A 16,368-nucleotide genomic window follows, 5' to 3' on the forward strand; every position below is an offset into this window, starting at 1 on the left:
ATTTTAGTCAATTTTCTTAAGTTAAAATTGAATAGTTCATTAGATAAGTAATAATTGAAATAAAAAAAAATGTATAATAATTATATGACAGATTTAAAAAATGAAAAATTGTTTTAACTAAATCAAATTAAAAATATCATACATAAATTATATTCAATCAAAGGTGGAATCACTTATGTATGATTCCACCATCTTAGTTTTATTATAAGGGTTTGAAGTGGGACATCAAAGATTTGACAGACAGGACTTCAATTTGATTGAATAATAGTGATTTATTTTTCAAATATTGTATTCGAAATTTCTATGTCAAGTGAAATGTTTATTACTTATTGAATTCTTACAGTTTTTTTTGTTTATTACAATTTTATTGGTTTTGAGTTCATCGATTGTGTGCAATAAACTGTTGATAATTTCTATACCGAATATCTAGTTAAATTTCCGTTAATCAATAAATAATAATAAATAAGTGAAAATAAGTAATTTTTTTATTTAGGTTGAATAAATAAATTACTGAGTAATTTAAATCATAAAAAATAATGAGTCGGGCAGCACAACGGATACAAGTTCCTGATGAACTTCGTGATGTACTTTTAGAATTTACGATAAGCTATTTATTAGAACAGCCTGGTGATGTAGTAGATTTTGCTGTAGAATTTTTTACACGTTTACGTGATAATCGTACAACTCAACGAGTTGAAGGGGTGGCAGATGTACCATCTCCAGATGAATCTGTTATATCAAGAGAAGAAGGTATTTAATACTATTTTATTTTTATAATTTACGTTTTTAAATGCTTTTTATTTTGAATTAATGTTTTTAAAGTTTATCTAAATAATTAATAAATATAAAAAGTTTTAATAAAACTGGTAAATGTTTCGGTTAATATGTCATATCAAAACCGGTTTATGTGCAAGATATAATGTTACCATTTAGTTAAAAAATAAGATCAGAATTACGTATAAGTATCAAATTAATGTTTTTATAAAATTTTGACCAGAAATTTGAAATATTATTTATATCTAAATTCATCGAATATCGAAGATTATTCGATCAGGTATTTAGTTATCCGTATTTGTGTAAAATACAATTTGTAAAAAAGTAATAACTTATTTAATATCGAATGAAAAATATTTTTTCCATACAATAAAATTTTTACAGTGGGTACTAGAAATTAATATTTATAGTAAAAGAAGTGTTTACTTATAATTATTAAAACATCTTAAGTATTTAAGTGATACAAAAGTCTTTATTCAATAAATTATCATCTACTTATTATGAACATAACAAAATTTAAACCTCATATTTCGTAACAAATATTTGCTCGAAAATTGTTTTGTGTAATTCACCATAAGCTAGCTATACAGGATGCTAGGAACGGCGGTAACTAATTCTTAAAAATTAACGGATAATATTACTATCAATTTTGCAATTTTCTGTCCTAAAGGCGACAGTTTTAGACATCTTCCCGATTTCAATCAAAATGAAATCGGGTATTGTGATAATGCGTTTATTATTTCACAATTCGAACTTTAAATTCAATTTTAGCATTACATTATAGAATTCAAACTTGTTAGAAAAAAAATTTGACCTATTTACAATTTAATACAATTTTTTATTCAATATTTAACTTGCTTCAAACTTAAATGATTAATGACAATGTTTAAGATAATTATTAATTAGTATACTCTAAAAGAAGGTTTACTATGTGGTCATCAGTTTAAAACATTAATTATTCTCTATTCTATTCTCAATTTTGAATTGAAAAAGTATATAAAATTGTCTCAAAAGTATATAAAACTTCAAATACCTGAGTGATACACATAAGATTTTTAAAACATGGAAAAATATGATGAATTTTTTATAAAACATGGAATTATAAATTCATTTTTCTGTGATCACTCTGAAAGTCTCACCACCCTTTTGGAATGTGCTGTCATAAGTTTTAGGAGAGCACAATCGAATGGACTAGATGTGGTTATATACACAGTTTGATTCCTTAATTCAGTAAATTACGGAACTTCTTGCTTTGGGAAGATGTTCCCTTTAACGCCACAGTGGAACGGTACTCAGATTAGCCTGACTTACATTGGAACGTTACTTTATAAAGTTTTCCATAAACTGAATAATTTCAACTGTAAATTAAATGCCAGAAACATGATTATTGCATTCAGCTTCCGCCTAATTTATTAATTATACGAAGAGTGTATCGAACAAAAGTTGAATCTTTTATAAAAAACAACTTTCTAATGTTGTTCTTCTATCTTTTAGGAGCTACAAACATGAACTATTTCGTAATCTCCCGTGTTATGTAACACCTGCAATGAATTTGATTATTATCTGTTAAAATTTCCCAGCCTACTATATTTAAATATGCTGGATTAACCAATAATGTTAATTCATATAAATCGGTTCGAAATACAAAAACAAAAAAAAAATGTTTTGAAAATTGGTTCAAAATATTTTTTCAACAATAAAAAAGCTGTGGGTGTAGGCCCGTAGGGTTTTTTCACCCACTTGTCATAGTCTTATATAATTATTTACCATATGTAATACCTACATTCATTTTAATATAGTTAAGGAGCTGACAGTCATTTTTATATAAATATTCTAACCATCGTTCGTACGTTTATAGTTGGTATAAGCAAGACCTATTCACATGACTGGGAAGTTTTTCGAGATATTTGGCTTTGGGTTACTGAAAGGGATTAAAATACAAATTTTTGCCTATTAACTGAGTGTTATCTGAACACATGGTCAGGCTGTTTTCTCGCTATGGGCACAGTCAAGAAAATTCTAAATTTTTTTATATTAATTTAAATTCGTTTTTATCTCGAAATAAGTTTAATTAAAGTTCTATTTGTCCGGAATTTAAAAAAAAAAAAAAAAACACAAAACAAAAAATTATTGACCGTTTCATTATTGAGATATAATAACACAAAGTTAATCAATTTTGTTGTTGAACAGAAACGACTATAGTTAGAGTATTGATGGTTGAAGAGAGATGTCTATATCAACACAACATTAGAGACATCATATTTATTATGAGAAATAGGTGCGTGGTACATTAGAGTTAAAAATAACACATTATTTGACTACAAGCAAGTTGCATATAATAATCCAAAATATTTTTACAATATTGTACGGAGACAAATGCTTAAAAATTAAAATTATTGTCTCACCATTAACTTACTGGTTTATTTGGTTCTCGATAATACCCAGTAAGGAGTCGGACAAAAATTTTCAATTTAACCACTTCTATCACCTCAAGCATAGCTCGAAAATGGCGGTTTTCCCAGTAATACATTTTTTACAAAAATATGTATGTTAGCTCCTTTACTAATATTCAATTAAATCATTAATTAATTAATATAAATTTTTAAACTTCGTAAAAGTAAGCCTATGTACAGACGTAGTGTGTTTACTTTTTTCCAAAAATATTTTTTTTTTGAACTCGTGAGCAAAAGAGTTTTGCCGGTTATATTTTCCCTTCAATAGACGCTTCTTATTATTGAATGTTTGCTGTTGAAATGGAATTTTTACCTTTTCATTTTCTAGAACAGATTAATATATTTACATAAAAGGAATGAAAACAGAGCCGGATTAACCCATGTCGGGGCCCTTAAGCAATGCAATTTTGTGGGGCCCCTAAGCGTTGTGAAGATCAGACGCTGAGTTCTTTTAAGCCTTCGTAAATAACTTGGCGCTCTCGTGTGCGGGACCTTTCTCATAAAAATTTGTCCCCTCTTCCTTTTTTAGGTTTTGACTTGGCACCCTTCTCGTACAAATTTGTCTTTTTCGCTTTTGACTTTTCCCTGGGAACCCTAGCAGATGTGGAGCTCCTAGGCAAGTGCCTAATCAGTCACTTTTTGAAAGTGGGAATTTTTGTTTGTTTGAATAAATAAAATTCTTATTTTGTCAGATTACGCCAAATACATTTTAAAATCCATAAATTAAACAGATATCACTAATTATGACAATATTTTTCATTCTATCAAATAGCCTATTGAAATTTGTTTTGAAAGAAAAACAAGTGAAAAAAAAAAAAAAACAATTGACTGAGTTAATTGTTGAAATATCTTATATAGACAGTGTTGAATACCAGTGCTTGCATTATTTATAATAAATTAGAAAAGTTTAAAAAGCCAACACATTTATGACACACCAGTAATTGGTGGCTGGGTAATAATTGAAAAAGATAAATTTTAATTTAGAAAAATATTAAATATATTTAAAAAAAATGTGTACATGGGGGAATAATTGAATTTGTTATTAATTTTTAAAGTGGTAATGATGATAAACCAGAGAGATATGCAAAGTTTAATTTAATTTTTCCACTTAATAATTCAAATAAGCTTTTCAATTTTCATACCAGTGATTAACATAAACATTTAATGTACATTTCTAAGAATATTTTTATCATTTATTTATAGAACCACCAGTAGCGCGTTTCTCAACTAGACGTAAATCCGTGTTTGCTGAAACTTATGATCCTGAAGAGGATGAAGATGACGGTGCAAAGGTTGTATTTCCAAAATCAGATGAACAACGTCTTCGTTTGGCTGAAGCTGTACGTAATATCTTATTATTTCGATCATTGGATAAAGAACAGATGCAGGAAGTACTTGATGCCATGTTCGAAAAAGTGGTTGAAGCTGGTGATTATATAATAAAACAAGGCGACGATGGTGATAATTTCTACGTTATAGAAAGGTATGTTTCATGCTTATAACTATGATGTTGGGCGAAATTGGCTTCATTTGTGAATTTCGTTGTATAATTTGTGTCGTTGGAAATTGTATGTAATAGTGCTTTTAAGGTATATTGAGAACTATAGTATTGCTGTCTGTAATTGAATTATGCCAAGTTATCAAAAATCTTAGTCGGTAATGTAATAAAAAGAAATGTTTGTGTCTGGATAGACACATTTATTTAAATGTGTTGGTGAAAATAAATATACATATGTTATAAAAAATTCTTATTAAAGCTTTTGGCAAAATTAAAAATTATTCAGGCCCCGTAAAAATAAGGCAGCATTATCTATCATTCCTAACAACGAGCAAATAGTATACGAAGTTTCCAGCATTTTCATCTAGCAATTTCTCTAAGACATAAAAACGTATAGAATTAATTCGCGATCTTTATTTTTAGTGGTCGATTTGATGTGTTCGTTACAACCGAAAGTGGTGAAACAAAACAAATTCATACGTATCAAGATAATGGTAGTTTTGGAGAATTAGCGTTATTATATAATATGCCACGTGCAGCTACAATTCGTGCATCATCAAATGGACGTTTATGGGCAATGGATCGTCAAACATTTCGTCGAATCTTATTAAAATCAGCGTTTAAAAAGCGAAAGATGTATGAATCTCTTATTGATAGTGTTCCAATGTTAAAATCATTACAGGTTAGTTAAACATTACTTAATATTTAAAAATATTTGTACTCTAAAGTGATTTTTTTGTAGTAGAAGAGTTTCAATTAAAGATTGATTAAAATTTTTGCATATTTAGAGTTTTTATGCCAATTTAAAAGAATTATTATTGTGAAGTTTTATATTCCAAAAGAGCAACAGAGATTAAAACATTATTGATTATTTTGCGAGCTTTTCGTTTAAAACATATCAATTGAAATTCAGGCAAAATTTTACCCATAAAATTTGCATTCGGGAGGTCAAAATATGTACAATATTTTGTCAGGTCAAAATATGTACAATACTTGGAATTAATCGAATTAATGTTGACAATTGGGAAGCTATTCGCGCCAATACTAATGAGCAAAATACATTTTAATCGAGACGGTATAAGGTCGATCTTCATCCGTCTTTTTACATTTAAACTTTGGCTATATCTTGAACGGTTTTCAAGATGGGTTCTACGTACCCAAGACGATTTGACCTATTTTGCTTATTTACGAATTCGACCTCACTTTTTACGTCCGCAGCACGCTATAAAAATTTCAGCTTGTTATTTCTTTTCGTTTTTGAGTTATCGTGGTCACAAACGGTCGTATAACCGGAAATGGACTAATTAGATAACTTTATGAACACCTGTACCAAAATTTTGTTCGTATCAATATTTTTAAGCAATACAAACTTGGGACTGAACTTAGTATACCTTGATATATATTACATATATACAGGGTGTAAAAAATTCAGCAAATCAAATTCTTTTCGACAATCGCTTTATATATATTTATTTATTTACAGTCATATGAACGTATGAATTTGGCTGATGCACTTATACCTAGAACATACACAGCTGGACAACAAATAATCAAACAGGGTGATTCCGCTGATGGTATGTACTTTGTAGAGGATGGGCAAGTACGGATCACAATTATTCGTGAAAATGGTCAAGAAGTTGAAATTAGTAAAATTGGTAAAGGAGGGTACTTTGGTGAATTAGCACTTGTTACTCATAAACCACGTGCGGCTTCTGCTTATGCTGAAAAAGATCTAAAACTTGCATGTAAGTACTTTATATATTAGTCATACATAATTTTATGAATGGAAGTAAATAGTTAATTAACAAGCCAGACAGCAATTAATTAAAATCATGAAATTTAATATTTTCAAATAAAATGGTAGAAGAATATATTTTCTGGTATCATTTTTCCTTATATGTCAATCAAGGTGAAGGCTATTGTGTTTCTTCTATTCATATATCGATTACTTTATTTTCAAATTCGATTATTCTTGTAGGTCTCTACTACTTTTAAACTCAAAAAAATATTTACCTTTTACGTAACATTAAAATTTGACTAGTTCAATTCAGCTATATAATTTAAGTTGAATTTATAGAATATTTTATTAAGAACGCTTTAGTCGAAAACTCCAGATCTTTAAGCCATATGAAACAAGGAGTATTTCCTCCTGTCCTATAATAAAATTGGATAAAAAATTACATTCAGCAATGCTTAAAATCATCTGAACTATTTAATAGAAATTGTTGCCGAACCTTTTTTTTCATAAAGCAAGTTTAATGGTTAAAAACATGCTTACACATTTTCGCTATTTTTCAAATTTAAATAATCTTCTGTGTTCTTTTTATCATTAAAAATAGCTTAAAATAAATTTTTACTCGTTTAATAGAAGACAGAATTAATCTATGTCGGGGCCTCTAGACAATCACCGCGTTTTTTAGGCTTCGTAAATGATTAGCACCCCTTGTGTGTGGGCCGGACCTGCTCATAATAATTTGCCTGTTTTATAGTCTTTGATAATTAAATTGGTGCGGTGTCCTTAGTAAATGTAGGGCCTCTAGGCAGTTGCCTAATCCACCTAATGGTTAATCCTGCTGTATATCTTTTGCTAGCTAAGATTTGAAGACTACTTGGACTTTGAAATTCCAATGCATTTCTTTTTAAATTGAATAGTACCAGAAGAATATTTTTGTTAAGTTTAAAGGCAATCATAATAAAGTTCTAAGAGGTAGAACCTTTTGAAACTCGTCTCATTATATTATACTATACATACTCATAACCGAAAAAAACAACTGAAGGGGGACTTTGCTTTTAGAGGCTAAAATTGAGAGTTCTGTGTTAAATATAAAAAGACATTCTCCATTTTGTTAGTAGTTAAATCGTTTTTTTTTATCTAATCAACATTTTTGAAGTCGATGGTTATTAAAAATTCGGTGGATATGAAAAAAATACAATTGGATAGGACTGAAACGTAAATTTTTTTTCTCACAATTTACGTAAACTGTGTTCATAGCGCAGCGTGGCATTTATTTTCTTTAAGGGGGCTTCAAAAATTCAGTTAATAACCTGGTAAATTATATTTTAATTCAAAAATTTTTGAAATATCCTTTCGAAATAAAAATTCTCTCTCACAACAAGAGCATATTTTTTGGAAAATAAACTAAAATGTTCTAGTAATGGTCAAATGTCAAACCACTTAGAGCTTCAATTTTTTGAAACCTATTTAAATTTTATTTTCAGTGATTTGTAAAGTATGGTTCCCTGGTAGTTTTAATATAAAAAATATTCTATTTTCATAATTTATTAATTTAGGTTCGCATGGGTAACTAAATAAAATGTATAAGTGTGAAAGTGTGTCCGTATGTTGTATACTGAAACGAATTTGAAAGAGTAAACAAACAAAAATTCAAATCAATTGTTTTTGGCTAGAACTAATTTTCAATATCGAATCGAATTACATTTAGGTCATTTATTTCGATATTAATTAAAACAATTGTAAATATTATTCTGGCATAATATTCATGATTAGCACATAAATAATGAACATCCAGCTGTTTGACAAGTATCTATCTATTCCTTGCCAGTTGCTCTGGTAAAAAAATAGGGAAACGATGCCAATAATTAACGTCACTCATATATATATTTTATTAAATAAATTTTTGTAAAAATATTTTTAATTTTGAAATAGTTTTGGATGTGGAAGCATTCGAACGTTTACTTGGTCCATGTATGCAGCTTATGAAGCGTAATATAAATGATTATGAAGATCAATTGATAAAAATATTTGGCTCAAAGTCAAACATCAGCGATATTCGATGAAGTTATTCATTAATAATTATAAAAAACGCCTTCTTCTCTGATTTTTTTTATTTATTGCACTGTTTTATTTAATTTTAAAAATTTTTTATATGTCAACCAAAAACCAATGCCCATCAACAGTTACTTGTTACATAAAAGAATATTTTAAAATACACATCAACAAACAACTTTTTATTGTTATCGACAAAAATATTGAAATTTCTTTGTAAAACCCAATAAAAAATCGTCTTTTATTTTCCATTTTACTTATTGTTCACAATTTGTATAGAATATTTTTAAAATATCGATATAACACGATTATTTTTATTTCAAAACAAAGAAGCCTGCAATCGTAGATGAAAATTTTATGCTTCCAAAAAAAAAAGAAACTATTCTATCTAGAACGCAATAATCACATTAGAAGAATTATCATCGTGTTATATGAGATATTATAGATATTTAGTTTTTGTTATTTACAAAAATTATTTTAATTAAAAATGGGCTATGTAATTAGTTAAAAAATAATAAATAATCGTGCATTATAAGTAGTCAAACCTATATAAAAATGCACACTTTCCATGTAATAATAAATAAAATACAAAAAAAAGTTTCTCTTAAAAAAATAAAATTAAAAAAAAAAAATTTATATATAACTTGATAGTGTGTTCACATGGTATATGTATACAAAACGCATGTACACTTAGGTCCGATTTCATCACCTTTGATTAGAATTGTTTTTTAAATTTACCAAATAAAATTACAGTTTAATAATAAAATTGAAATTTTATTTCGATAGATTTGAAAATTATAGTTTAGTCAAAAGTGGTGAAACTGGGCCTTAATAAAAAAAAAAAATGTTTGTTATAATAATAATTAAGCGGATTTACAAAAAAAAAACAAATAAAGCCATTTATTAATCGTTTTTATTAATTGAAACAACATTTTGTATTTATTTTGTTTGAGAATATGACCAATTATGTATAATTTATTAAATTATTTATTTTTTTAAAACATAATTTACATTTTTAGTTCGATAAAGTTACATTTTGTAGTGAAATAATTATTAATAAGTATACTGAATGTGGGACAAAAATAAAAATATAATTAGACTGATTAATTAATTCAAATGATGGAAAAAGAGTAATTATCTGTATTTTTTAAAGATATAAAACATTATGGCTTCGGTCGTGCGAGCGTCAATTTAAACGATCGATTATTTGAAAATTGCATCGTGTTAAATTGATTCTGAATTGAAAGTAAAAGTACATGCGAATGGTTGTATTTAAGTTAACGCATTGGTAAAGCACACGTTGAAGTTGTGAGTTAGTTTTGTAATTGGTCTAACCGAAGTCTAAAAAGAAATAAAACATATAAAAAATGTTTTAAAGACCGTGATAAAACCTTCAGTTGAGATAAGTGTGGCCATAAGGTAATAAATAATTCTAAATTCCGGCTTCTTTATTAGCGTCATTAACAAGCTCACATACTCTTACAGAAAATAATCAAACGGAACGAAATTCCGCAAGTTTGGAGGCCAATTCGCATGTCTTTAGAAAGTCTTCTTGTCTGAACTAAATTTCTTACAAGTTAATTACATTTAATTGGAGATCATGCCATCAGCCCAAACAGTGACTTGTAAATAAAATGCGTTACTTTTTCCAAATTGTTCCTTAATCATGCGCTAAAACTTTCAGATTGTTCATAATGATGAAATGGCAAACTAAACTCAAGATCAAGCCACCAAATCTCCAACAATTTGTTAAAATTTAATACAATCACAAAAATAACCTTAAAATTCAAAAATAACTGAAGAGCTTGGGTAATGAAAAAATAATATTTTTATTCTTGTTCCAATTTCTCTTGGCGTAAAAACTTTAATATGCTATAATCCGAAAAAAATAATTGGCAGACTTATCAATTTTATTAGTAAATTAATTTTCTTATGATCTCGCCTTTTAGTACTTTTTACAATCTGAAAGCCGTATACATTATATTGCATTCAATTCTACTGGCAATATTTTGTCACGATCGTACTGCGAATAATAAAGATGAAATTTCATACGATTTAAATAAAATACTCGCTGAAACGTAAATAAATTTATTGTAATTACATACTAGAACTTTTACGTAGCTGTACTATATTAATAATTATTTCATTATAAATGTAACTTTGTTATTATTTCAATTTAAATATTTTAATTGCATTTAGTATTTTAAAAAAAAAATATATCACTCGAAAGAAAAATTAGATAAAAGTTTAATTTAATTGGATTTCTGAAATGTTACAATGAATCTGTTAGGTCTGCGTCAGATGTACTATTTGATAATTATATCAAAACGGCAGGATCTAGACGACAGGTCGTGTTTAACGTCTTTTTCCTCTTCGCGTATTTTCATAGCCGGATACTTCCTTTTAAAGGATCTAGATACTTTCCAATTACAACATCAAGTTTAAAAATATGATAGAGGAAAAGGTGTTAGACATGTCAAGAAAGACTGTCAAATAATAACACCTGGGTCAAGTTGGAAAAATTACAATTAGAATCTCATCCTAGTCAACTAAATTTGAATCTAAAAATCTAAATGCAATTAAAAAAGAAACAAATGATATTTAGTAAATAATTATTGGCTTGAAAAAAAAAGTGAATGACATGACTGATTATATTTAAAAAAATATGACGCCGAAAGAATCAGCACATTTTAATTTAAAATAACAATTTGTGAAGTTGAAATGATTTGCTGTGCATGACAGGTTAAAATTAATAAAATAATTGAAAATAAATCATGTAACTAGTCATATATAAAAAATTATTTATTTATTGTATAATAATCTCTCATGATATATATTTCATACGCAACAATTGAATTACGTGATAATATAACTTAAAAAAAAAGAAACATACAAAAAAAAAAATGAAATTATTGGAACATATTTTAATGCTGGTCGTTAAAATTTATGTATTAAATATAAAAAAAAAAAAAATTGCGTAAAATAATTATTTAATATTTTGATTTTGAAATGATAATAAATGCGTCACAGTTCTATTTAAAAAAATAAAAAACATTTTTTCGATTCTATAAATATTTTTAAATGTACATACTATTATTTATTTTATAATATAAAAACGTTTCATTGTGCTTTTCTTTCTCTTCTAAATCATGTATTCCATTATTTAAAATAAGAAAGCTCATTGAAAAGTGTGTTTAAACTTAGATTAGGGAGTGTAGGCCAAATGAGTTTCCAAATCTACAATAAAGTGATATTTTCAAAATTCTTGAAAAATCATTCAATTTTTTAACATACGACTTGTTTAGGTCTTCAACTCGTGTCAAAATCAATCAGTAAATAGGTTGTTTTTGACATGCATTGTGTACTGCTTAACGATTCTATCATGCAATTTTTTTTAGATTTTACAGTGTGCTCGAAAAGTATATAACCGACGAATCATGTTGCCACGACTTCCGATGTATCGGCAACTCGAAATATTTTGACGATCAAAGGGTAAAAATAATTGAATTACTTTTGTATCTTCTGTAAATCAATATTATTTTATATCCAATTCCAGAATTCGCTTAAATTGAGTGATGATTCCTAACATGTCAATTTCCAATTCATTTAAGGGACCATTCCTAAAATTAACAAAATACTAAATAAAAGACATTGAGTGATAATATTACTAATCAATAATGGATAGAAAATTTTTGAGGTTAAATATTTGAAATAAGAGATGACATTTTTTTGGCGATATAAAACCATGCAGTAAATTTTATAATTCTGAGTAATTAGATATTATTTAAAATCGCCCACACACGTATCTGCAAACTTTCATGAACAATCATTTTGTAAAAGCATGCTTGGGCGTCTGTATGTTAATTGAAGAGCTTCCCAAGCTCTCAGTTACGTGTATAGGCAAATTTGGGTATTTTTATGATATCATCTGTTAATTATTCCAGATAGGTTTTACATCAATTACCAGAAAATTTATTAAAAATGGTAAAGGAAATTTAACTCAATGAAAAGAAACCTCTATAATATAAATATTAAAATTATGTGTAAGATATTCATCACGTCAAAATAAGTAAGGGGTTTAAGTTCTTAGCGGTTTAAGTAAATTTTTAATTTAAAATTTTCAAATTTGAAACTCATTTGGTCAAATTCAAGTTTTCATAAGCCAGGGTATTGTATTTGATTAAAGTTTTTTTTTTTAAAATTTAATGTTGTGTAGTGTAATAAAATAAAAAAAATAATTTAAGTGTGTAAAATTAGTGATTTTTAGTAGTAATTGTTAGTAAAATGCCAATCGACTAACAAAAATTAAGATTTAAAAAAATTTCATAACATTTAATTTATAGAAAAAAAATTATCAAGAGTTTGTGTGTTCTTAAATACATTCAAGAATTGAACTAAATTGATTATAAAATTAAATATATACTATTTGTATAATTAATTAATTATACGCTTCTTCTTTTTGTATAAGATGTCTCAGTCAAATCGCACCAAAAAATGCAATATTCGAATTAAAAAGCCGTTACATTTTGAGACTAAATTTTAAAAATGTTTCTTAATGGATTAACATTTTAATTTTCGGAAGATTTATCTTTTTATCTAATGATTTACTTTATTAGAAAAATTATGATTATGTGCAATAAAAAAAAATTTTGAAAAATTAACGCCCAATTGTTTGTAGGTCATTGAAGTATAATTTTTATCCTTTAAAACCCCAAAAACTCTCCAATACATGAGATTGTATAAAATGAAAATGTATAAAAAACAAAACATTAATTATTAATTAAATTATTTCGCATGCTAAATCCATGAGTATGAGAGAGTACATATACATTAAGCAATGTGTATATGAAAGATACTATTTTATGTTTGCTTGTATGTGTCTATGACTGATTAATGCATTTGGTCTTTGGTTAGTCATAGACACATACAAGCAAACATATAATAATATCTTTCTTATACACAATGCTTAATGTATTCGCTCCGTGCGTGAGTTTCGTTTCCATGGTAACGATACACTACTTTCATTATAGAATTGTATGGATGCATATATAATTGTATGGATTGCATTTAAGACTTACATTTAAAATTTATTATTATTGTCTTACAAATTTAAATAAATAATTATGATAATTTACATTTGAAAAATAATATTTGTTCAATTTGATTTCTTATTTTCACAATTTTTAATGCATTAAGTTTAATTAATTAGTGTTTTTCAATAATTTTAATTTGACATTTCTATTACATTAACATGTAAAGAATTGCAAATTAGTCATAACAGTCCCCTTTAACTCCAAAATTTTTCACTTAAAGCGCTGGCATCGATTTTATTGTCCCCTACCATGACTACGCACACAACGAATATGTAATCTCTTCTCATACTCATGAATTTAGCATGCGAAATAATTTATCAAACGTGTTGTATAATTCTGATTATACGTGCTGTATAATTCTTGAAACGCAAAATCTAAATAATACTTCTTAAAATAATAAAGTCATGTAAAAATTTATTCCGAAATGTTCTGTTTTCGAGATTTTGTTCGAATTAAAAATCGACTAGATTCTCTGATGATTACTGTATTCTCGAAGTAGGCGGATTTTTTTTTGGACATTCTGTATATTAATATGATAATGTGTAAATATAAAAAACGAGAGTAAAACATTGCCCTGTACTGTATACAAGGCTTCAATTTCTGAAGGTCACGGTTTTTCAATGGCTCGCTAACAAAGTTTTTGTTTACATTATTTGTGTCGAGTTTTTTTACTTTTAAGTGAGTTTAAAAACAGTCTATTCATTCAATTAATGAGATTGAGTTACCTTTAAGTTAAAAGAATCCATACGCTTCGTGGCTTCGCACAAAATTGTTTTTATATTATTTAATTTCTTCGAATTATGATAAGGTTATTTTTTATCTAAATTGTGATATAAACAAGATCTCTTTTTTAAGGAACGTGAATCTGACCTCAAAATGATGTTCAATTTTTCAATTCACTGATAATCTCAAATTAAGAACATACAAAACTCTTTACTTTATTTGTTTGAAAAATTAATCAAAAAATATAATAAATTACAAAAAAAAAAAAAACAATGCCTCCCCATAATTTTGTAAAGTTACATTATTTCAATGTATAATAAATATTTATAATAATAATGTATGTTATTTAAAAAAAAAAAAAATTCATGTCAAAAAAAAAACTGCAACATATTAAAAAATAAAAAGCAAAACTCTAATTGCTGCTCCTTTAAAGGTGTCATTGTATCTTTGTAAATTAAATTTTTATAGCATTAATTTATTGAATACGATTTAATTCTGTTAAAAATATCAGCTTTTCTTTTTGTAAATTCGAAAATTTTAATGTATTAATGCTCTAAAAATGAGGATTCTTCTTAGTAGACCTGTGTCTAAAGCAAGAATAATTCATTGGCTACGATTTATACCATGAAACAAATATTGTAAATCTTAGAACATTTCGAGTCTAGTTCAGTAATTTTCACTAACGTGAGAGTAAAAATTTCAGCTTTATTTTCGGGTCTTAATTTAATCTGATCACCATTTATATAAACTGAACCATCTTCTATTTATAAAGGCTAAATAAACTACTTTTTTATGAGAGAAAATCGAAATATGTTACTTAAAATGAATCATAGTTCTGTGTCAATTTTGTATCGCTCAAACTGCCTTTTGCTCTTATAATAAAATTGGACGAATTTAGTATGAGTGATCTTCGGTGATATTGGTCTATTTTCTTCAAGTTTATCTGAAAAGTGAAATTAAATAATTAACATTAAACGTGAAATTCAGGCCGTAGAAATGATGTAATAAATAAATTCATTCAAATGCAATCCATGGTTGACATCTGAACGAAATAGTTTCTGAGACATAAATGGAATAGAATCAAACATTCTTCATTTTCAATTTTTTTTTTCTGGGGCCAATATTTTACAATTCTATGTTAAACAAACTCTGCGCGATTTCTTGTTCTCTTGAACTTTAGTTTCGAGAAAGATCTCTCGTCAATATAATTTGTCACCATCATCGATAAATACACGCGTAGTGCATCTTTTGTACTGCAGAATGTAGATTGAACATTATTTTGCACACTAAATAACAAATAAATCGATAAAAAATAAATTTTATAGAGAATATTGTGTATCCGTCGAAAATGTTGGGAAACAAACTGTATTCATCAATTTATTCAATTGTTTGCAATTTAAATACACTTAAATCGAACGTCATTTTTGTTTTGAATATATTTCAAGGTAAAGGAACCAATCCTTTCAGTTTTGTATTTTTTATCAATGAACTGGTGATCAGAATAAATTTTTGATTTAAAAAAAATTATCAAAGTAGAAATGGGTAAAAATTATATGTTTAGGATTATTTGAAAGAATCTTTTAACTCTTTCATACATGCATGGAGTCGTGATCAGTGAATTTTTTTCGATCTAAATATGGGTCTATTAAATTATTTAAAAAAAAAACAATAATTGTAAAGTGTGTTTGAATATTATGTAAAATGAAATTCGTGTGTATATGAACATGAGATTTGTAGTAAACTTCCTATCGTCTATCGTCTCTATCATACATGTAATACTAAAATTTTTAATTTTTGTGATTGTTTCGATTGAACTTTACATGTATACACACACATTACAGTAATTTAAATATTCAATTAAAAAGAAAAAAAGGAATCGCACTTAATATTTATTAGTTTAAGGCATTATGGGTATTGTAAGCATATATTATATTTTTCAATAGTTTTCAGTACTTATTTTTAGAATTTATTTAGGCAATTTTATTTAAATCTAATTCAATAAAAAAGATGAATATTGTTTATAGATGTTTTACAAATACA

General features: G+C 26.8%; 1 protein-coding gene across 1 annotated transcript; it reads left to right on the plus strand.

Moving 5' to 3' along the window:
- Positions 1-209: 209 nt before the first annotated feature.
- LOC123298137 (cAMP-dependent protein kinase type II regulatory subunit) lies at positions 210-9,067 on the plus strand. Its single transcript, XM_044880050.1, has 5 exons — positions 210-750; positions 4,431-4,710; positions 5,149-5,407; positions 6,209-6,470; positions 8,393-9,067. The coding sequence occupies exons 1-5, from the start codon at positions 537-539 to the stop codon at positions 8,521-8,523; spliced, it is 1,146 nt and encodes a 381-aa protein (XP_044735985.1). The 5' UTR covers positions 210-536; the 3' UTR covers positions 8,524-9,067.
- Positions 9,068-16,368: the final 7,301 nt, after the last annotated feature.

This window comes from Chrysoperla carnea, chromosome 4 (genome assembly GCF_905475395.1).
Source record: "Chrysoperla carnea chromosome 4, inChrCarn1.1, whole genome shotgun sequence".
In the NCBI taxonomy this organism is placed as follows: domain Eukaryota; kingdom Metazoa; phylum Arthropoda; class Insecta; order Neuroptera; family Chrysopidae; genus Chrysoperla; species Chrysoperla carnea.

What these genes read in the sequence shown, in the direction of transcription:
- LOC123298137 (XM_044880050.1), top strand. Translation starts at nt 537, where the DNA reads ATGAGTCGGGCAGCACAACGGATACAAGTTCCTGATGAACTTCGTGAT. An exon ending in CAATGTTAAAATCATTACAG is followed by an intron (nt 5,408 to 6,208) that starts GTTAGTTAAACA and finishes ATTTATTTACAG; the next exon opens with TCATATGAACGTATGAATTT. An exon ending in AAAAGATCTAAAACTTGCAT is followed by an intron (nt 6,471 to 8,392) that starts GTAAGTACTTTA and finishes ATTTTGAAATAG; the next exon opens with TTTTGGATGTGGAAGCATTC.